Raw genomic sequence first — 17,264 nt, forward strand, 5'->3', positions numbered from 1 at the left:
AATACCTGAGAACATGAAAGTGAATCTAAGAGCAATAATAGGTTTCAGAGAAACAAAAATGAAGCCTTATTACTGCCTACACAATAAAACACGAGGGTAAATGAAGATAGGAAAGTCAGAAAGCAATTTGGCATTTTAGCACATTGTTTTAAGTTTTCATGTTTTATATAATTGCATGAGAAATATAAATACACATTTTTTAAGCTTGTAGTTTGGTAATTTCTACTATTCAGATTTATTTTTCATAAAAAAAGCTTTATCTTTGTTGTAAGTGAGTAGATTTTCTGACTGGTATTGTTACCAAATTAGGCTCTTGGGTCCCAAAGTCATAGAAATGAACAATGCACCCAGCAGTAAAGCAGCAAAGCTTTATTAGAAGAGGAGATAGACTTACGCATGAGGAAGCTAGCTACAGAGAAGGTAGCCCCCCAAGGAGAGCTGTTCCAGGTCCTTTAAAGGGAAAGGGGGTGACAGGCGCAGGCCAGTGTCATCATTCTGTACCTCTGGAGGTGGTCCATTCTGTTCTTCCTGATTGTGTCATGGGGGCATGCTCAGTTAGGGCTTTGATCCTTGCACCTGCTTAGTAGGTCCAAGATAGTGACAGTGTTCATTATCGTCACCGCAGGAGGGTAATTGTAGCAGTCACCTGGAAGCCTTGTGCGCATGTGGAATTCCTAAAGGGGTCTTAATGTTAATCTGTAACTTCATTTTTACAATTATGGGAAAAGAATGGGTAGATAAATTTTAAACAAAGCTAACAGTTATATTTTAACAAGCCTTGGGAAGGGGATTTTGCAACTCAGTAAATATCTGTTCGCCTCTTATCTCAGTTTATTTTCTCAGGGAGGGCCATGGAGTAATCATGCACCCTGGGGGTCTCTTGACTGAAAAGTGGAAAAGTAACAAAGTGTCCTCTGCAGAGAAAATGGAGCCGGTTTGCTTCACAGGCCTAGTCCTATTCTGTCTCAGTATTAATGCATGTTAAGTAAGATCTTTGTTCAGTGAGTAGTTCAGTTTGATGTAACTGTGCTTAAAGTGATTGGTAGTAACCATATTTGTGGTTTGTTAATTTTATGCCAGAGAAATATACAGATGATATATTAAAATGGTGAAATTCTTTTCTTTGTGATTGATCTATTTTCCTAATAAATTTTAACAATTTCCTTGATCTTAACTTTTTTCTAGGATATATATATTAGGTGATATCTATGTGTGCTTGCAATGCTATTACTGAAACCTAAATTACAATTTTAAAGAAAAAATTTAAAACAATGCTTAAGGTATTGGAATGTTGCATCATTATCAAGACTTATATTTCTGGGTATGTTGATTTTGCATTGATTAGGTGATATGCACGGAGCATGTATCCATGGATTTGAATTGTTAGGCCTCGGTAATTGGTCAGTCCCAAGAATAGCCTTAAAGGATAATAGGAATTGGAAACCAGATTCTTTCCCAAGAAGTCAGAGATGCCTGTATCTTTCTTGTAGATTAAAAGCTTTTGTGATCAACATATATGAAGTTCTGAGCATCAGTCATGTCCAGCAGTAATACACTCCCAAGTGTGTGACCCAGTTTGTTGTGAGGGAATTAGGAAGGTCTGTTGTATCCAAACATCTATCATTCACTATAGGACCTAAAAATCACACCATTAGAGTCTTGTCGGGCTAGTATAGACGTCAGCAGTTTGGAGGGCTAGGGTTTCACATTGCTCAACCCTGGGCCTGTCATGTGGGAGGAGGTGAAAATTTGTGTTCTAGAGGAAAAGTTTCTTCACTATCTAAGCTAAACCATTAAGATTCAGATTAAGTTGAGCTGACTGGCCAGATGTATATATAGTTCATAGCAGAAAACAGAATGTTAAAAGAACAGGGCACAGCACAATTTCATTTTCATAAGGGAGAAGAAGTCAGTTCGGGAAAGGTAATGAGCAGGTGATGCCAAGCAGGTACCAGGTACGCTTCTGAACATTCTGGAACGAGGACTTTTGGGGCACACTGAATATAACATTGCCTGTCTCTAGTTTCCCTAGCATTTGTCCTCATCAGTAGAACCCAACTTGACCATCTAGCCATGAACTCGTGGTTCTGTTTAAAGACTTTCAACTAGTTTCCATAACTGGAGCTGTGACCAATTTCCCAATCCCTCTGTTATATACCAGCTGAAAGAAAGCTATGATGTTGAGAGGGCATTGGAAGCCACCTGGAAGGGAGAGCCTGTAGAAGCAGTCTTCCACATGGAAGAAAGATTAAGAGAGTAAAATGGGCAAAGAACAGCTCCCTATAATTATTTTTATCTTCCCATTTGAGAAACCTATTGTCTGGCTAGGCTAAGGCCTGGAATCCTCACAGCACCAGTTGTAGTGTTCTTAATCCTGTTTGTGAAGCCAATTGTAAAGCTAGGCGACCACGCCAGTTGTCGGGCTTTTACCTGCCAGTAATCCTGCACCAACTGGGCTGATTGTAAAACTAGGGCTGGGTTTGGAGCTCCCAGACCCTTCACAGACTGGATCACAAACCTTTCACATGCCAGGCTGGGTCACCAGACCCTCCACAGGCTAGGCTGGGTCACCAGACCCCCCACAGGCAGGTCCAGTGAGCTAGGTAACTGGCCAAAAAGTCATTGGAGCCATAGGTTGGAAAGCATGGCTGCGTGGGGTGGATGCCCGAGGCCCACGCCTGCCCACCTGCTTCACTCCCCACCCCTCCCTTTCCCAGAACACAAGAATAGCAACAAAACTAAAAAGATACATTGGTGTGCATTGCACACTAACTACACACACACACACACACACACACACACAGTTTGCTTACAAAGGATGCTGAGCCTTATCAGCCTCCACTTCCACTGATCTCAAATTTTTTGTCCTCAGTGGAATTCCTTCCCAATTCCTCTGGATTATAACACTTCAGCTTTAGAAAATGCTGCACCCCCAGATCTTAGACAGCAAAGCCCAAATGCAAAAACAAAACAAAAACTTTTCCTATCAGATTTCGCACATATGGAATGGCAGAATTAGATGTGTCCAGAAGCTTCAGCTGGCCTAGTCAGTGAAAGGCATTGTGGTTCATGGGTTCGTCCTGTAAACATGGCACCAAATCTTGCCGTCACCATTCAATTCTTCCTGGTTCTCCAGGTATACCACTTCCTCTCCTCTCTTCTCTCTAGCTCACACATACATACATTATCACACACTGAAAAATTGTATGTAAATTGTATGTTTATATCATGCCAAAACTTTTATTTGAACAAGAAAATCAACCATCCAGAAGTCTTTATATATCATGACGATAGACCATCTTGCAGGCATTTTGATGACTGACCAAAGGTTCCACTTTTCATCCATGGCTGGTAAACAAAAGCACCTGACAATTTGTTCTTGTACCTTACATACCATCTTTGTTCACTGTTAGAGATAATCAGAAAAAATCCTTACTTTTACTTTACCTTCAGTGGCAGGAATAAGTGAGAATAAAATTAAGGTATTATGTGTCAGCTAGTATTATTTACTTTCTCCCATATGCTACATAGGAGGATACAGAATTTAGCATTTAGAAGAAATGGGAGGTGTTTTCAGTGGAATGGGCACTCTTCACAGAGTATATGGGAAAGAAATTCCTTACAGGGAGTGAGTCTGCAGGGTCTGACCTGCTAAACTGCCCAAATACATGCATCAGTGGTATTATCATTTGGCAGTTTCTAAAAATAAAATGTTACTATTCCTAATATTTGATAAGATGTCTATGTAGATTCCTATTTGAGAACAATATGAGTGTAACAGAATGTGGTAACAGCTTGAATATTGCCAAGTTTTCATCCTAAAATCAGCAAGAGGTAATGATTCTGAATTTATGCTTTACTTAAGGCCTAGATTTAAAAGAAAATAGTGGGAAGTAATCAGAGGATTTTTGCAAGTTATCCCTAACGTATCAACTCTGGAGGTGCAGACATTCTTTATAACAAAAAACAGAAGTGTTTTCTTATAAAAGTGTTTCAGTGGTTCTTGATCGACAAAAAGCTTTCAACATGCAAATAGCTAGTATGTATTGATATCTTGCCCTGACTGGCTGTTAATTTCTGAACCAATCTGTTCATGCATTTAAGTCATTTATTCTCCATTTCAAAAAGATTAAAAAACTATTAAAGACTTAAGATCTGTCTTCCATAATAGTGAAAAATTTTGACCAGATGAAGGAAAAGAAAACACCACAGCTTGATGTTAGGAATACAGATCTCAAAGTGGGACACTTCACAAAGATTGGACACCAAAGGCAGAACACCTAAAGAGTTTAGAAAACAGAAGGATTATGGGCATTTTTAAGGGTCTGTTTGAAACTGGAGATCATGAATTTATGGTCACTAAAAATTATGGTGTAGATACATATGTATTGATCAGAAAGGTTGTTCATGATATGTTGTTAAGTGAAAGAGCAAATTTAAAAACTAGTATACACTGTACCGGTCAGCTGCAAAATAATAATAATAATAAAATAAAAACTGTTATGCACTGACAGGAGAGTGAGGCAGGGGAGGTGGCAACTTTCAATAGGTGGTCAGGCAAGCCCTCTCAGAGGAGGGGATACTCAAGCTGAGATAAAGACAACAGGAAAGAAACAAGCATGCAGAGATCAGAAGTCAGAGCATTCCAGATAGAACGAAAAGCAAAAAAAAAAGTTCCTAAGTTTAAACCTGGAACCATTTCTCCTGTTTCTTTCTGTAGTGCTTGGTATAGTTGTGTGCATGTGCAGGAGATAACTCAATACGTGTGTGTTAGATTACCTAGGGGCTCTTAAAACGTTAGATATGATTTCCCTCCTCTCACTGTTTTTGACCAACTTCTACATAATAAGAGGAAATACAGTTCGGGTGCATTCCCATCTGTTTTCGTCATTTTTCATGTCAGTACATTATGAATAAAAGATTTTACATTGTCTTCCAGAGTTATCATAACATGCTTTTAGAACATACCCAAGTCAAATACTTAGCTTGAAAATATTTTTACATCGAAAATGGTATTTATGATTATGACTGAATGAAATTGTTTACTGTGTCAGAAGAAAGCATAAAAATAACATATTGAGATATCAGTTTTAAAAAATTCAAGTTAATCTTTGTTTTCCCCTTTTTTATAGAGCATATTCCACTAGAAGCAAGATGGCTGAACTCCATACTCATGTGAATGTCAAGGAAAAGGTAAGATCAAGTTATACGCAGAAACTTTAAACTGGGTAATATATTTCCTAGCTGGTAAAAACTCAATTTCAGTGGAAGAGGGGAAAAATTGTTTGGGGGTAACAGTAAATTTGCCACGCTAGCAAACTATTTAGCAGAAAGAATCCTAAGTAGCATTAATTGAGTGTATGTTAAGCATATTACGTCTGTTTTCTCATTTATTCTTGACCATAACCCCATGAAGTGGATACTATTGTGCTTTTTTCCATTTTACATTAGTGGAAATTGAGAAACAGAGAAGTTAACATTACTTGGCTAAGTTCACATAGCTAGTAAGCAACAGAGCTGGGATTTGAACACAGGCAGTGACATTCTATAGTTCATACTCTTAATCACTGCACTGGGTTGCATCTGAGAGCTAGGGTATTATATTGCCTCTCCACAAGTGGCCTCATGTAGAGATGTCCAGTGCATCACCTGGTGGTCGTGCTGGATAGCCTTAAAGTTTCTTTCAACCCCAAGAGTTCATGACTCTGAAAATCCCCCATCCTCATCACTTGTTGGAGAATGATTACACGTCAAAGCTCTTCCAAGTCTGTGAAGTTTCCTCCACTTAGGGTCATTCAGATCCCTCACTTGTCGCATGTACTACCTCGTACTGTTAGATCTTAATGATCATAAACCATAGACCATGGTGATAAATTTGTCCAACCCATCTATCTGGTACCATAGGAACTGATGCCCTGGAAGTGATTTGCCTGTGGTTGCACAGCTGAGTGGAGAGCCTGGACAGGAACCCGGGTCAGCACCGAGCTGGTGCCACGTTCCACAGGGCTACTCACAACCTCCATAGGAGTGTAAAACACTCTCATTTTTTTGTATCCCCAGTGTACCAACAATGAAGGATGAGAGAAGTAGCATTTGTGGAGTCCTTATTATTTTTTCTTTCACTTAGCAAATACATACTGGACCCAAACACTGTTCTCAATGCTGGGAATTTGGCACTGAGTGTGTAGACATTTTACATGTCTCCCATGTAGCTCACATTTTAGGGCAGGGAAGCTGAGAATAAACACAAGAACATTTAAATGAACACAATCATGTCAGTGATAACTGCTATGTGGAAAACAGCAGGATGGTGTGATGGAGGGGGAACAGAGGGAAATGGTCAGGGGAGCCCTCCTAGAGGAAGTGATATTTGAGCTAAGATAAAACTGATGAGAAAGAAACAACCAGACAAAGATCCAAGGGCAGAGAATTCCAGACAGAAAAGCAAAAGCAGGTGCTTGAGGTGGACTAAGTTGAGTGTGTTTGAAGAGCAAGTGGTTGGTGTGACCAGAGGGTGGTAGGCAGAGGGATGGTGATGGGAGATGAGGTCAAAGCGTACCACTCAGAATACTAGCTCTTGGGCCGGCCCGGTGGCGCACTGGAGAGTGTGCCGCTTGGGAGCGTGGCAGCGCTCCCGCTGAGGGTTCGGATCCCATGTGGAGACCGGTTCCCGCTCACTGGCTTAGCGCGGTGCAGGCGCAACACCGAGGGTTGCGATCCCGTTACCGGTCAGTAAAAAAGACAAAAAGGAAAAAAAAAAAAAAGAATACTGGCTCTTTCCCTGGGACCATGGACCTCAAAGGGATCATGGGTGGAATCCAGGGGTCCATGAACTTGGATGGGAAAAATACATTTTTATCTTATAATAATACATTTGTTATTTTCACTAACATCTAAATGAAATTTAGCATTTTCTTTAGTCATGAATGTAGGCAAAGGAAAAAAAAAACACAGTAGAAGCTGCAGTATCTGTGACTTTCATGACTAGAAATCACAGATATTTTCATATCAAATTACATTTGTTGCAGATGCCCTGAAATATTATTTGTTCATCACCACTTGAAAGTCCTGTATAGAACCCAACGCCGTACTGTTATTTGATGTGTTAATAGAGAAGCACATATTACTATAGCATAAATTTTTTTTATTACTGTTTTGACTATTTCTTTGTGAGTGGTTTCTTTGTAACCATATGCATTTTATTTCATGAATTTTAATTCCTGAGAAGGATCACATAGGCTTTACCGGACTGCCACAGAGTGTCCATGTATGGAAAGGTTTAGAATGCCTGTAGGGCTTCATTCAAAGGGCAAAAGTAAGCTGTTGGAATGTTTTAAGCAGGAGCGGGACTTGATCTGACATGTATTTAAAAGCTCACCCTCACTCCATCAGCAACTATGCTTCATGTTTCATGAATCTTCATATTAAATAACTTTCCTGTTTGATGAGGACACTCGGGCTTGAGATCAAACTTGAGTTGGTCAAAGTCAGAGTCTCAGGAAATGTGGAAGAGCAGGGATTCAAGCTCAACTGTGTCTATTTCTACAGTCAGTGCTCTTTCCACTCTTAACTGCTTCTCAGTGTTTTCCACCAAAATACTCACAGGGTACAGAAGAACAAACTTGTTACTCCAAGTCACAGTAGACATGGTCAAAACTAACTTCCACCAACATACAATTTCTTTAGAATCTTATGTGTTATCCTAAAAATTGATGGAAATTTTTTATCCATTGTATTCTGTAATATATTCCATAATTTTTTAAATATAAAACTGTTTTAACTTTGTGATATTGTGAAATATATACTTGGTCTTCCCCTTGGAATCACCAGAGTGTTAAGTGTCTATTTGTGTGCTAATGAGTTGACCTTTAGCTGAGGGCTCCCGGATGATCTCAGAATGGGGGCTGGTTACCAGAGGAACCAACCAGGTGATTAGAGAGTTGGAACTTTCAGTCCCATACCCCAACCCCTGGGGAGGGGAGAAGGGCTGAAGTTAAGTTGATTACCCGTGGACAGTGATGTAATCAGTAAATGATCAATGATGTAGTCAACCATGCTTACATAATGAGGCCTCCCTAAAAACCCAAAGGACAGGGTTTAGATGAGTTTCCAGATAGCTGAACACATGAAATTTCCTGGAGGGTGGCACACCCAGAGAGGGCGAGGAGGCTGTGCACTCCATCCCACACATACCTTGCCCTATGCATCTCTTCCATCTGGTGTTTGTCTGTATCCTTTATAATATCCTTTACAATAAACCAGTACACATAAGTGTTTCCCTCAGTTCTGTGAGCCGCTCTAGCAAATTAATCAAACCCAAGGAGGGGATCATGATTGGTCAGAATATAGGTGACAGACAACCTATTCCTTGGGACTGGCATCTGAAGTGGGGAAGTCTGTGGAACTGATGTTATCTCCAGGTAGATAATGTTGGATTGAGTTAAACTAGAGGGTACTTAGCTGGTGTCACTGGAGAACCCCCTGCTGGAAGATGGCTTGGTGGGGAAAAATCCCCACACATTTTGTTAACCAGAGGTCACAGAAGTATTCTGCATTGTAAGAGTATAGTAGTAGAAACTGTTTTTTTTCCTAATCTTTACAAACGTATTCACCACTGAGTAAACAATAGCAGAAAGATGTGCCCCTTTTATATCATGGCTTCATATTCTCCAGGATTCACAGCATATGCTCAAGTGACAGCATGCGTTCCCAGGCTTGAGAAGCTGGGTCAGGTGCCACAGTGCTGACCAAAGAATGGCCCCTTTCCAGATGTCTGCATTGGTGCTTGTCAAGCTCTTTTACTTGCCCGCAATCCTGCACCAACTGGGCCAGTTGTAGAGCTAGGGCTGGGTCTGGTGCTCACAGACCCCTCAAGCCCGTTGTCTAGACTGGGTCACAAACCCTTCACAAGCCAGGCTGGGTCCCCAGATCCCTCACATGCAGGTCTATGAGCTAGGTAACCGGCAAACAGGTCCTTGGAAGCTGTAGGTTGGAGAGCATGGCTGCACACAGCAGATGCCCAAGGCAGACACCAGCCAACTCCCAGCACTGCCCATGCACCCTAACTCCACCCACACACAACTCATTTACAAAGAATGTGCTGCACTACCCCCAATGGTCCCTAAGGCAAGGGGGCCTGATTAAATTATTCTATTTTTCCAACAGTCCACCCCTTCAGGGTTCCTCGCCATACAATCTACAGTCTACGTGTCCAATCAGAACTTTCCACGATGTTCCCTTAGGGAGGAACAATGACCCTTTCATTTACATAACCTACTGTCAGTTCAGTATGCCTTAAGGCTTGTCCTTAAGGCTTGTAGTTCTGTCCTTTTAACTATTAGCTGCATATGTCCAGTTAGTAGTCACCATTGGTGTGATCCTCCATGGGAATCCTGCAGTCATACTGATGGGCAGTTCAGTGCATATTCAGTAGATGATCACGGCAACTCTGGTGCAGTGCCTGCAGCCACAACACTATGGACGAAAAGACAGAAGAGTTATTGGTACCAATAGGAGAAGTTCTTGCCCCTCTGGTAAGATACATGCCAGTTTGCCACCCAGAGAAAGGGTTGCAGGAATAGGTATCTTACCTGGCTTATGATACCAAACTTTATCTGCTAACATTGTTGGATCTGCAGCTTCTACATGTAACAGTATAGGGAAACTCATAATTGGCCATAATGATAATACATATGTGCCCTTTGGAATAGAGCACTTATCTGTTCCAGGCCACGTTACCTTTACTTGAGGAGGCCAGGTACTTGTCACCCAAGGTGAAACTTGCAAGCCTTCCTCTAGTCCTTTTCCCCAAGGCCCTATTAGACCTACCCAGCGTATATGGGGGGCTTTTATTTTCCAAGGCCATTCCCATTGTACTGTCTGTCCCTGTTGCAAACAGGTTGGGGCTGGTAAGAGAATATTTCCATTCTTGTTATATCCTGGCTTCAAAAGCTTATCTTTAGTAGTGATTTGCATCTGTATAGGTGCTGCAGCTCTATGCAACAGAGCTTCCACTGGAGAGGGTCGCCCTTGCGGGGTCTCTCATTTAGAACTCTGTCAGCCATAATCGCTGTGTCCACCCCTTCAGGAATGGGAGTTGGGCAGATAGTCTTAGTCCCTTTTTTAAAAGACGATTGTACCATTCAGTCATTCCTGCTGCCTGGAGATGATATGGCACATGTAACCTCCACTGAATGGACAACTGGGAGGCCCACCTCTGAACCCCATGTCCAGTAAAGTGGGTTCCATTATCACTCTCTTATGACTACAGGCGGACCATACGTAGCCGTATTTAACGTAAAGCAGTATTGCCTATGAGGAGGACATGCAGAGATAAGTGCCACTATATTGGAATTAGAGAAAGCTGGCATTATTCATCTGGCTCATAGCCCATTTAGTGCTTTGGTACGGCCAGTGAAGAAGCCTGATGGTACCTGGAAAATGACTATAGATTATCAAGAACTGAACAAAGTAGTGCCTCCTTGGCATGCAGCTGTGCCTTCAGTTCACAACTTGATGGATCTGCTGACGACTCAGCTGGGGACTTATCACTACGTATCGGACCTTGCAAATGCATTTTTCTCTATTCCAATCTCGGCTGACAGCCAAGATCAGTTCACCTTCACCTGGGAAGGAAGACAGTGGACCTTTCAAGTATTTCCTCAAGGTTACCTGCATAGCCCAACCCTCTGCTGTGGTTTAGTGGCTGGGGACCTAGCCAAGTGGACTAGGCCCAGCACGGTTACAATGTTTCACTACATTGATGATGTGTTACTAACTTCTGATTCTCTTTCAGGTTTAACCCAGGCAGCTCCAACGCTGTTAAGTCATTTGGAACAATGTGGGTGGGCCGTGAACACAACCAAAGTGCAAGGACCTGGGCTGTCAATCAGATTCCTAGGAGTGGTCTGGTCAGGTAAGACGAGGGTCATTCCAGAGCTGAGACCAGAATCGTACAGGTGTGCAAAATCGGTCTTGTCTCTGCCACAAACCCCATCCTAACCCCTCCTGGGTTATATGTACGTCTAACTCAAAAAGCTTAGTGGGATCCGCTACTTGTAAAGCCTGTACTTGCTGTATCGCCCTTTTTGTAGCCCGGTAAGCCTGTTCTACTTCCTCAGTCCAATCACAGAGGGCTCCTTTCTTTGTTAATGCATACCGTGGGCATGCCATTTGGGCTTTATGGGGTATAAAAGCTCTCCAGTACCCCAAAAGTCCCAAGTTTGTCTATAGCTGAGCTACAGTTATGGGTTGAGGGTATGCCTGTGTCTTATCTATAATAGCTTCTGGAATGACCCTCGTCTTACCTGACCAGACCACTCCTAGGAATCTGATTGACAGCCCAGGTCCTTGCACTTTGGTTGTGTTCACGGCCCACCCACATTGTTCCAAATGACTTAACAGCGTTGGAGCTGCCTGGGTTAAACCTGAAAGAGAATCAGAAGTTAGTAACACATCATCAATGTAGTGAAACATTGTAACCGTGCTGGGCCTAGTCCACTTGGCTAGGTCCCCAGCCACTAAACCACAGCAGAGGGTTGGGCTATGCAGGTAACCTTGAGGAAATACTTGAAAGGTCCACTGTCTTCCTTCCCAGGTGAAGGTGAACTGATCTTGGCTGTCAGCCGAGATTGGAATAGAGAAAAATGCATTTGCAAGGTCCGATACGTAGTGATAAGTCCCCAGCTGAGTCGTCAGCAGATCCATCAAGTTGTGAACTGAAGGCACAGCTGCATGCCAAGGAGGCACTACTTTGTTCAGTTCTTGATAATCTATAGTCATTTTCCAGGTACCATCAGGCTTCTTCACTGGCCGTACCAAAGCACTAAATGGGCTATGAGCCAGATGAATAATGCCAGCTTTCTCTAATTCCAATATAGTGGCACTTATCTCTGCATGTCCTCCTCATAGGCGATACTGCTTTACGTTAAATACACGTCTTGGCTTGGGTAACATCTGTGGGTCATGTTTAGAATATCCTCATAACACAGGCTTTACTGTCCGTATTCACAGCCAAAAGCCTCCAACTGTTGTTTGCAAGTGCAAACCATAAAGTCCATCCATACCCAAGATGTATTCAGCTCCAGGAGATATATATACATTGTATACACGAGGAGGTAATCTTCCTATGCCCAATGGCAATAACACAGCTTTGACCTCAGTAGTATGTCCACCATAGCCATCTGTGGGCCCTGGAAACTTATCTGGATTTCCATATATCAGGCTACATTCTGCGCCTGTATCCACCAGTGCCAAAACATGCTGCACATTAGTCCTCGACTAATATATTGCCAATTCAACGTGAGGCCTCCGGTCCTCGCCTGCCCCCAAAAGACAAGTACCTTGGCCTGCTTCCTAATCAAAATGAAACAGTTCATCCACCTCCTTGGGAGCAACCAAAAAATCTTTTAAACCCACTGAGCACACCTTGCTACCCATTTCCGGGCATTTGGTAAAATGCTGCTCAGGGCGCAATTGCTGCCACAAAGCAAACAGGACTGAATTTGGCTACTGGTCAATTTTCTTTTCATCAACCCCTGCTGCAAACAAATCAAGCCACATCTGCTTACGGCTAGTCTTGCTTGGTCCCTTTGGGATAAAATCCCAAGCATTTCTTGAGGGTTTGGTCTTAGCCACCTTTTGGAACCCTTTTGCTTGTCTTCTATCCTCTACTTCATCCAAGCTGGCTATCATGGTCGTTACTTCATGTATAGGATGACCAATGTATGGGTCCAGTATGGCCATCAGTGACCCAAAGGATGTTGATGGGGCATTTTGCAGCACTATGTCTCTCATGCTGCCTGTAAAATTTTCATCGTCCAGGCCACGAGTGTTCACATTAAACATGGACTGCCACATCCCCAGCTCTCGAATAATTTGGACCAGCTCAGCATACATTTGCCATTTACTAACAATCTTGGGCTGTTCTCCAGCATTTGCCCACATGGTTCGGGCAGCTGCATTCACCCATTCCACTAAGGAGTGATTACCTCGCCCTTGTGCATATCTGCAGCTATTCTGCAGCTACTGCCTCAGGGACAGGTGTATGGTAATAGAGGCCAATTTCTCCATCTCCTCACCAGAGCACATCACACTATCCACCCTTAGGTCCCATAACCACAACAGCCAAGCAGCCAGGGTCTCCCCATGTTTCTGCCTGAACTGTCTCCCCAAGTCAACCAGTTCAGCCTGGGTATACGGGACATAGGTGGTGAACTGGGTCACCTGTGGATCGCCCACCGGTTGTCCATCTGGTCCCATAGGCTTCTCGTGTCTCAATTTCTCGTGCACAACAGGTCGTGCCTAGAGACACACGGTTTCCTTCAACTCACCACTGGGTTGGTCGTCTTCCCTGGTGTGAGAGGCAGGACTGTCCAATCGCTACACATCATCCTCCAGGACATTTATCCGTGCTTCTAACAACTCTGCTTTCTGCCACAAATCTCGATCAGTTTGCAGCATAGTGAGCAATAGCCAGGTTTCGGTCAGCAGAAAAGTGGCCACTGGGCACCACATGTTCACGGATAGCCACATTTCCTCCCCCTCCCAATGGGTTTCGCATTGTAGTACCTGGTCTATGCCGCTTTGCAGTACAGTGTGCAGCAAGCAGATTGCAGTCAACAGGATAGTGGCCATAGGGCAGAGCATATTCAAAAGTAGCCACATTTCCTCCTTCTTCCAAGGGCATTCGGCTCCTGTACATGCTCAGAATCCTGTCGCAGACTATGCCAATTGTTGTGCTCTTTTATCTGCCCATAATCCTGCTGACTGAGCCAATTGTTGAGCTAGGGCTGGGTCTTGAGCTCACAGACCCCTCAAGCCTATTGTCCAGACTGGGTCACAAATCCTTCACACGCCAGACTGGGTCCCCAGACTCCTCACACGCAGGTCTGTGAGCTAGTTAACCAGCAAGCAGGTCCTTGGAAGCTGTAGCTTGGAGAGCATGGCTGCGCATGGCGGACACCCAAGGCAGATGCCAGCCAAGTCCCAAGTCGTGGTACTGCCCATGTGCACTAACTCTACCCACACACAACTTGTTTACAAAGAATGCACTGCACCACCCCCAACCATCGCTAAGACAAGGGGGCCTAATTAAATTATTCTGTTTTCCCAACAGTGCTGATGGGATGTATTGAACAGCTCCTAAAGTTGGGCTGTGGGAAGGAAAACCACCTTAAAGAATCAGACCCGTAGCAATATATCCCTGCAAAGCACAGCTAGTGGGATAGACTAATAAGGAAGGCTCAGCAGTCACCGTTAGAGTGTCTTATTCAAAACAGAGGTGGCATGGAGCCAGTAAGGGGAAATAGGCTGATCTGTCAGCACACAGACCACAGAGGTTCAGCATGAACAAATGCTCCACGCGTTGTCTTGGGCGCCACGTTCATCTACTTGTCCTGAGACATGTCAGATACCCACATGAAGATTAAGAGTAGATGGTGTTTTGCCATTTCACTTTAGCAACTTATCAAAATGTTGGCATTATTTTGAAAGAGGGTGATGTTTAAGTTGTAAATATTATCAATCTGTGACAATGTAAGTAGAGCTCCTCCAACTCAATTAGTGAATTCCATCTTCCTATGTCAAAAGGTTAATAGATTTTTCAACTCAGTAAAGTAAATCATAATAAACAACTGAAAATTCTGATCATTTATAATTTTACACTGATTTATTTTTGTATACTTACTTCCTTTAGTTATTAGCTTTTATGGCCTTTTTATGATTAGTTTGTTTCCCAATCTGTCACACAGAGCAATGACATTTCAGTTCTGAAAATTAAGAGTAACAACAACTGTTATGTCTTAAATTACAGTTTTTTAGGGATCAGAGCACAGATCTGTGTAGCGTTTTTGATACAATATCTAGTCAAGCATTGTGGGAAATTAAATACTTAATAAAAGTCTTGCGATGAAATGAGTTCATCAGTTATCTCTAGTGGATCCACTATTGCATGAATTGAATAGGAGTAGGTGCTTTGGTGTGGAAATAATTTGTGTCCTCACCCATCTTCAAGTCTAAAGGAGGAGCTAGTAACTTAAGGTTTAATATTCAAGACAACTGAAACTTAGTTAATATTTTTGTGACTTTTTCTTTAAAATATATTTATATTGTTGAATTATGACTATAAGCATTTAAATTGGAGATATTGTTGGAGTCAAAGTTCAACTCCTAAGCATGATATATATCTTCTGCATGATTGGACCCATGTCTGCCTTTATGCCTTCATCCATTGCCACATCTCCATGCAACCCCTTTGGTCCAGCCAGCCGTCCTGACCTTGAATGTGTCTGCCTCCATGCCTTTGCCAAGGTAGTTTCCTCTGTCTGGGACCCGGCCCTCACTAACCTTCCTTTTAAGGAACCCTTTCAGACATCTCCTTCCTCCTTCCTCCTGCCCTGCGTAAATTATTTTCCCTTCTGTTGTTTGTCTCGTATAGCATCGTAGTTCTCTGTATTCTCCACAGCTGTTAGTCCACGTCGTATAATTGTTAGTCCTCTCTCGTTCTCCCTGTGTGAGACTGTGCCCCTTGGGGGCAGGGTCTAAGTTTTAATATTCTTGGTTCTGACACATAGTTGATCCTTCAGGTAGAGTTAGATAAATGAATGGATAACAAATGAATGAACATTCTTGCTTGAATAGTTAAGTTCTTTTCAGACTACATTTCCCGTTCATGATATTTTGCAATATCTCAAGCCTTTCTGAAAAATGAAATGTAGGTTAATGGAAATGTCATCTCACTTTAGTACTCTCTTTGCCATTAAATAAAGCATTTTAAATTGCCTCTGAAAACAGAAACTTAGGTTACTTAGGTTGATTACCTGTGGTTCTGCAGAAGAGTTGCATCTTTGTGAGATTATCAAATACAGGTGGTCTAAGTAGGTTTCACAATAACAAGTGAGGTCCTTTGGTGAGTAACCAGTCATATCCTGTTGTGCCAAAGTGTAAATGAATAAATAAAATAAAAGGAAGAAAAAAGTCCCCAAATCTTACTTTGTTAAGGAGAGATATCAGAACAAAATCTTTAGCCTAATCAGGGATCTTATGTTTAGAGTACATTCACTTTTTACAGCTCTTTTCTACATGCTGTATTTTAAAGGAAATTCAACACTAGAAATTCACAGATGTGTTAAGCATAGAACTGCATAGTGACTATTAAATTATTTCTTGCGTGAAACACCTGGGTACCAAACTAAATTGATTTACAGATTTTTAAGTGTGATTCTCAGTAAATAAGAAAGGGTTATAAGAGCTGGTATAGACAAAATAGGATTTTTAGTCAGATATTTTTCCTGTGTTATTATAAGTCAACTTAAATAGAATACAATTCAGCAAAAAAACTTGGTAATGGAAAGTAAAGGGGATTCTTGTTTGTAAATGAGGTTAATATTTGCTGAGTGTCCAGTTATGGACTGATAACTTAATTCCTATGAGTGATCCCTAAGCCATTCTAGGGGACCCAGTACACTTGGGAAGGGATATCCAATGAGATAAGGTCGTGAAAAGAGTATCACATTTGGAGACAGAAGTCAGAGATTATTAGCTCTCCCATTACTAGTTGAGCAGCCTGGAGCAAGTCACTTTAACTTTTCTGGGCCTCAGTTTCCTAATCTGTACATTGGACATGATGATAAAACCTACTTCACAAAGTCATCAAATACAGTAATAATAAGTGTGGAGCTGCTTTATGAGCTCTTAATAATATAATCTGTAGGGCCGGCCCGGTGGCGCACTGCAGAGTGCGCCGCTTGGGAGCGCGGTGGCGCTCCCGCGGAGGGTTCAGATCCCATGTGGAGACCGGTTCCCGCTCACTGGTTGATTGCGGTGCGGGCGCAACACCGAGGGTTGCGATCCTGTTGCCGGTCAGTAAAAAAGACAAAAAGGAAAAAGAAAAAGAAAAAGAAATAATAATAATATAATCTGTAAAAGATCTGGGGGTGCTCATCTGTTTATTTTACTATTAAAAAACGGAAAAGGGGCCGGCCCAGTGGCGCACTGGATAGTGCGCCGCTTAGGAGGCGCGGCGGGGCTGCCGCCCGAGGGTTCGGATCCCACATACAGACCGGCTCCCCCTCCCCTGCTGAGCGAGGCGTGGGGGCAACACCGAGGGTTGCGATCCTGTTGCCGGTCAGTAAAAAAGACAAAAAGGAAAAAGAAAAAGAAAAAGAAATAATAATAATATAATCTGTAAAAGATCTGGGGGTGCTCATCTGTTTATTTTACTATTAAAAAACGGAAAAGGGGCCGGCCCAGTGGCGCACTGGATA

The 17,264-nt window shown here is 42.5% G+C and overlaps 1 protein-coding gene across 5 annotated transcripts in view; it reads left to right on the forward strand.

Moving 5' to 3' along the window:
* Positions 1-17,264, forward strand: part of SPATS2L (spermatogenesis associated, serine-rich 2-like) — a 180,020-nt gene that overhangs the window by 80,432 nt on the left and 82,324 nt on the right. For all 5 annotated transcript variants that reach the window (XM_008575549.1, XM_008575550.1, XM_008575548.1 and 2 more), the window contains exon 3: positions 5,133-5,193. In XM_008575549.1, the coding sequence (XP_008573771.1) occupies positions 5,155-5,193 (39 nt within the window). In that variant the 5' untranslated portion in view covers positions 5,133-5,154. The remainder of the gene's footprint in view (positions 1-5,132; positions 5,194-17,264) is intronic.

The sequence above is a fragment of the Galeopterus variegatus genome, unplaced genomic scaffold (assembly GCF_000696425.1).
Source record: "Galeopterus variegatus unplaced genomic scaffold, G_variegatus-3.0.2 Scaffold1205, whole genome shotgun sequence".
NCBI classification, from domain to species: domain Eukaryota; kingdom Metazoa; phylum Chordata; class Mammalia; order Dermoptera; family Cynocephalidae; genus Galeopterus; species Galeopterus variegatus.